The 6,296-nt window shown below is 43.8% G+C and overlaps 1 protein-coding gene across 1 annotated transcript in view; it reads right to left on the minus strand.

The window, feature by feature from the left end:
* LOC135109368 (salivary glue protein Sgs-3-like) overlaps nucleotides 1-5,624 on the minus strand; it is a 25,242-nt gene extending 19,618 nt beyond the window's left edge. The window contains exons 1-2 of the mRNA XM_064020760.1: nucleotides 5,477-5,624; nucleotides 1,351-1,897 (exon numbers count right to left, since the gene is read on the minus strand). Of these exons, the coding sequence (XP_063876830.1) occupies nucleotides 1,351-1,897; nucleotides 5,477-5,624 (695 nt within the window). The remainder of the gene's footprint in view (nucleotides 1-1,350; nucleotides 1,898-5,476) is intronic.
* Between the last annotated feature and the right edge of the window lie 672 nt (nucleotides 5,625-6,296).

Genomic DNA, 6,296 nt, shown 5'->3' on the forward strand with positions numbered 1-6,296 from the left:
GAGAAGTGTGGAAGAAGTAAAGAAGTGAAGGAGGGAGGAAGGAAGAGAAGGAGAAAAGATATGAAGTGAAAAAAGTAAGAATCACGATTGAAGGGAGCAAGAGACAGAGAGAGAGAGAGAGAGAGAGAGAGAGAGAGAGAGAGAGAGAGAGAGAGAGAGAGAGAGAGAGAAACAAAAGAAATGTGTATAAGCAATCTGCATAAATAGAAGCTCATTAAGAGAGATTCATAAAGCAAACACACTCTCTCTCTCTCTCTCTCTCTCTCTCTCTCTCTCTCTCTCTCTCTCTCTCTCTCTCTCTCTCACAAGCTTGATCCCTTCTAATTTCTTCTTTCTTTCCTCCTTCCCTTCCTTCTTATTTTCTTTCTTATCTTTCCTGACGGGAGAGGGTTTGATGGAGTGGTCAGGTAGAGGTCAGGTCAGGTCAGGTAGGAGAAGGCAAGGAGAGGTAATGTACTGCAATATAAGGCAAGTTTGGTTAGTAAGGTTAAGTATTGTCAGGTCAGGTTAGGTTAGGTTATGTTAGGTTAAGTTATGTTAGGTTAAGTTATGTTAGGTTAGGTTATGTTAGGTTAGGTTAAAGTAAGTTATGTTAGGTTAGGTTAGGTAAAGTAAGGTATGATTAAGCAAGGTTAAGTCCAGTATAGTAAGGTAATATTAAATTAAGGGAAGGTAAGATTAAAGTAAGATTAGGTAAGAGAGGGTGAGGTCAGATTAGGTTAGATAAGGCAGTGTTATGTTTTGTAAGGTAAGGTTAAGGTCAGCTAAGTTAATACTATGAGACATAAGGTCACGTCACGTCAGGTCAGGTTAGGTCAGGTCATATTGTGTCCGTATTAGACCAAAACTCTATTTGAAGTTGATCAAACTTTAGTAATTATTGGGTAGAAAGTGGGAGGGATGGAAGGAAGGATCTCTCTCTCTCTCTCTCTCTCTCTCTCTCTCTCTCTCTCTCTCTCTCTCTCTCTCTCTCTCTCTCTCTCTCTCTCTCTCTCTCTCTCTCTCTCTCTCTCTCTCTCTCTCTCTCTCTCTCTCTCTCTCTCTCTCTCTCTCTCTCTCTCTCTCTCTCTCTCGATGAATTAAATTTAGTAATTATGCTGGTGGTTGATTGAAGTACTAGTAGTAGTAGTGATAGTGGTGGTGGTGGTGGTGATGGTGGTGGTGGTGGTGGTGGTAATAGTAGTAGTAGTAGTAATAGTGATGGTAGTAGTAGTGCTGATGGTGCTTAGTTCCCAACACGACACACACACACACACACACACACACACACACACACACACACACACACACACACACACACACACACACACACACACACACACACACACACACACACACACACACACACACGGCATATGATTGTGGTGGTGGTTTGTCATGGTCTTCCTTGCTCCTTCCTGCTCTGGTCTGCCTTGCTCTGGCTTGGCTTGGCTTGGCTTGGCTTCGCGTGGTCCGGCTTGGCTTGGTCCGGCTTGGCTTGGTCCGGCTCGGCTTGGCTTAGTCCGGCTTGGCTTGGTCCGGCTTGGTTCTACTTGGCTTGGCTTGGCTTGGTCTGGCTTGTCTTGGTCTGGCTTGGTTTGGTCCGGCTTGGCTTGGTCTGGCTTGTCTTGGTCTGGCTTGGCTTGGCTTGGTCTGGCTTGGCTTGGTCTGGCTTGGCTTGGTCTAGCTTGGCTTGGCTTGGTCTGGCTTGGCTTGGTTCGGCTTGGCTTGGCTTGGTTCGGCTTGTCTTGGTCTGGCTTGGCTTGGCTTGGGTCCGGCTTGGGTTGGTCCGGCTTGGCTTGGTCTGGATTGGCTTGGTCCAGCTTGGCTTGGTCTGGCTTGGCTTGGTCCGGCTTGGCTTGGTCTGGCTTGGCTTGGTTCGGCTTGGCTTGGCTTGGTCTGGCTTGGCTTGGTTCGGCTTGGCTTGGCTTGGTATGGCTTGGCTTGGTCTGGTTCGGTGTGTATTGCTATGTTAATGTATGGTAATGTGGCCTTCACTTCCATCCCATCACTACCTTATTGCAAATTCTACCCCACCCTCCTTCCTTCCTTCTCTCTCTCCTTCTTCGCCCTTCTGCTCCTCTTTCGTCTTCACCGCTCAGTTTTTTTTTTTTCTCTGTGTTTTTCTCTTTATTTTATTTTCATCTTTTTCGTTTTTTTTTCTTGTGTGTGTGGTAGTTCTTTGCTTTGGTTCTTCTTCTTCTTCTTCTTCTTCTTCTTCTTCTTCTTCTTCTTCTTCTTCTTCTTCTTCTTCTTCTTCTTCTTCTTCTTCTTCTTCTTCTTCTTCTTCTTCTTCTTCTTCTTCTTCTTCTTCTTCTTCTTCTTCTTCTTCTTCTTCTTCTTCTTCTTCTTCTTCTTCTTCTTCTTCTTCTTCTTCTTCTTCTTCTTCTTCTTCTTCTTCTTCTTCTTCTTCTTCTTCTTCTTCTTCTTCTTCTTCTTCTTCTTCTTCTTCTTCTTCTTCTTCTTCTTCTTCTTCTTCTTCTTCTTCTTCTTCTTCTTCTTCTTCTTCTTCTTCTTCTTCTTCTTCTTCTTCTTCTTCTTCTTCTTCTTCTTCTTCTTCTTCTTCTTCTTCTTCTCCTCCTTCTCCTCCTCCTCCTCCTGTATTTTTATTAATCAATCAAGTGCTTAATTACTTTTCCCTCACTTTTTTTTCGTTTGTGTTCTAATTCCTCCTCCTCCTCCTCCTCCTCCTCCTCCTCCTCCTCCTCCTGGGCGACACTTTCCTTTAACTTTCTGGGCACTTCCCCCGCCTTGCTTGTCTCGATTTATTGCCTTCGATGAATTTGAGGAGGAGGAGGAGGAGGAGGAGAAGGAGGAGGCGTGGGAGGATAGATACTGATGGTGATGGTGGTGATCCTGGTGATAAGATTTTTCCAGGAAGTGATGATGAAGAGGGAGGAGGAGGAGGAGGAGGAGGAGGAGGAGGAGGAGGAGGAAGACTTAACAAAAGAGACTTAACAAAAAAATACGACTTTTCTTATCTTTCTATTTTGTTTGTACGTCCATCTCCGTGTACTCTCTCTCTCTCTCTCTCTCTCTCTCTCTCTCTCTCTCTCTCTCTCTCTCTCTCTCTCTCTCTCTCTCTCTCTCTCTCTCTCTCTCTCTCTCTCTCTCTCTCCAACAAGTTAGTACAAACAGACTGACAGGCAAACACACAAAAGAGAGAGAGAGAGAGAGAGAGAGAGAGAGAGAGAGAGAGAGAGAGAGAGAGAGAGAGAGAGAGAGAGAGGATTATTACTCTTCATTTTTCTCTCTTCCCTGTTTATCTTCTTCCTTCCCATCTTATCATGTTATTTTTTGAATCAGCGGTGAGGGCCAGTTGGGAGGGAGGGGGAGGAGGCAGTGAGGGCCAGTGGGGAGGGGGAGGAGAGGCAGTGAGGGCCGAGCTAGTATAAGTATTTTCCTCATAAAAAAAACACACGTCAGTCTCCCTGCATTGTGAGGTGTGATAGGATTAGGGAGACGGGGAGGGAAGAAACAGCTGGAGGAAGGAGGTGGAGGAAGTAAACAGGTTAATTAGTGCATAAGGAGGAAGAGGAGGAAGAGGGAGAGGAAGAACACAAATAGAGAACTACAGCTTATCTTTTAGACGTTCCGATGCTGCGATGAGTTGAACTGTGTGTACGCGTATTCGTGTCTGGGAGGGGACGGGAAGAGAAGGGAAAGGTCAAGAATGGGAAGGAAGTAAAGGGGAGAGAAAGGAAGGGAGGGGTAGGGAAGATCAAAGAGGAGGGAAGGGAGATTAGGGTGGATGGATGGGAAAAGTCAGGATAAAGAAGGGAAGGATGAAAAATAAACAGTTATGAGGAGATGGAAGAAAGGGGTGATGAAAGAGAAGAGGAAGAAGGGTAGAGAAGGAAGGAAGTAAGAGGCGTAGGATAGGGAAGAGGAAGAGAGGAGTAGGAAGAAGAAGAATATTGTGGTTGATGGGAGTGTATGACAAGTTGTACATCAGCATATTTGCATATATCTTTTTTATTTGTATGTCTGTTTCTGTGTGTGTGTCTGTCTCAAACTATCCTGTCTCAAACTGTCTTCTCTGTATGGCTGTCTATAACTGTCTGCCTGTTTTTTTTTTTTTTTCTTTCAACATAATATAGTCTGCTTCTATCTATCTGCTATTATATCCAATCTATTTTTTTTTTATCTAGTCTCTCTAACTGTCTACCTGTCTTATGAACCAGCTAATATTTTTTTTTCTTTCAACATAATATAGTCTGCTTCTATCTATCTGCTATTATATCCAATCTTTTTTTTATCTAGTCTCTCTGTAACTGTCTACCTGTCTTATGAACCAGCTAACTTTTTTTTCTGCAGGCATCCATTCACTACAACATTGTCTATGAACCTGTATGTCTGTCCATCTGTTTGTCTCTTTCTTTGTCTGTCTGTCACTCTGTCTTTATTAATTTATCTAACCATTCTTTTCATAGTAAGTCACGGCGAGCTTTTTTTTTTTTTATTATTTCCTCTATCTCTGTTTTATCTACCAGTATATGTCCATCTGTCTGTCTGTCTGTATGTGTATGTGTCTGTCTGTCTGTCTGTCAATTAATATATCCAACTAACCATTCTTTCAAACTAATTAACCAGGAACTTTTTATTACAATGCAATCAGAGCAAGTTTTTCCTGTCTGCGTCTGAACTGGCCATGGTGTTAGGCAGACAAATAAAAAAATAACTGTGCAAATAAACAAGTAAAATAATGAAGGGAACAAAAAAAAGGACAAAAAGGGACACATTCTCTGTAATCCCCTGAAATGCTTCCAATTATCTGCTGATCCGGAAATTCTTCGTACAACCCTTTTTTCTTTTTTTTGATTTGTTTATTTGTTTGTTTATTTATTTATTTATTTTTTGAGGGGTGTTGAAATGTCTCCTTTGTTTCCATTCATTCATTCAATTAACACCCTCGATCTCTTTGTTGTTGTTGTTGTTGTTGTTGTTGTTGTTGTTGTTGTTGTTGTTGTTGTTGTTGTTGTTGCTACTACACATGTTTCCGTTTTCTTTTCCATATTCTCTCTCTCTCTCTCTCTCTCTCTCTCTCTCTCTCTCTCTCTCTCTCTCTCTCTCTCTCTCTCTCTCTCTCTCTCTCTCTCTCTCTCTCTCTCTCTCTCTCTAGCTATTGATTAATTAAAGTGGCGTATTGGTGACACTGGACTACCTATGGGAGGAGGAGGAGGAGGAGGAGGACAGTTCATGGGAGACAAAAGGGCGCTTCCGGGAAAGCAGTGAAAAAATAGGAAGAGGAGGAGGAGGAGGAGGAGGAGGAAGAAGAAGAGGAGGAGGCGGAGGAGTAGGAGGAGGAGGAGGAGGAGGAGGAGGGACTATTGTTATTGCAGTCAGTTGGGGTAAGAATGGTTTTTTTTCGGGGGGGAGAGAGAGAGAGAGAGAGAGAGAGAGAGAGAGAGAGAGAGAGAGAGAGAGAGAGAGAGAGAGAGAGAGAGAGAGTTTCATATAGTAGGTTTCTGGTTTCTAAAGTTGTATCGTTTTGTACCCTCCCCTTCATCCTCTTCTTCCTCTTCTTCCCCGTTCTCTTCCTCTTCTTCCTTGTTCTCTTCCTCTTCCTCCTTCTCTTCCTCCTTCTCCCTTCCCTCTTCCTCCATTCCTTCTAAATTGAATTCTTTTTGCCGTACACTTTTCATGTTGTAACCACCGCTCTCTCTCTCTCTCTCTCTCTCTCTCTCTCTCTCTCTCTCTCTCTCTCTCTCTCTCTCTCTCTCTCTCTCTCTCTCTCTCTCTCTCTCTCTCTCTCTCTCTCTCTCTCTCTCTCTCTCTCTCTCTCTCTCTCTCTCTCTCTCTCTCTCTCTCTCTCTCTCTCATTCAACAGGCTACCAGATGGAGAGAAACAGAGAGAGAGAGAGAGAGAGAGAGAGAGAGAGAGAGAGAGAGAGAGAGAGAAAGAGAGAGGTTAACCATGAGAAGTATGAAAGTTCAGACATGTTTACTAAGTCCTCCTCCTCCTCCTCCTCCTCCTCCTCCTCCTCCTCCTCCTCCTCCTCCTCCTCCTCCTCCTCCTCCTCCTCCTTCAGAAGATAGAACTACCCAAGGGTAAAATATTCCTCAGAATGTGATATTCCTTCGCCTTGACGTTTGGTTCCTTGTGTGTGTGTGTGTGTGTGTGTGTGTGTGTGTGTGTTACAAGGAAAGGAAAGGAAGGAGAGGAGAAGAGAGGGGAAGGGAAGGGAAAATCCAAGGGATATATGTATTTGTGCCTGGGAGGGGACGGGAATAGAAAAGGGAATGATCAAGAATTGGAAGGAAGTGAAGGGGAGAGAAGGGAAGGGAGGGGCAGAGAACATTAAGGAAGAGGGAAA

This window comes from Scylla paramamosain, chromosome 18 (assembly GCF_035594125.1).
Source record: "Scylla paramamosain isolate STU-SP2022 chromosome 18, ASM3559412v1, whole genome shotgun sequence".
Lineage (NCBI taxonomy): Eukaryota > Metazoa > Arthropoda > Malacostraca > Decapoda > Portunidae > Scylla > Scylla paramamosain.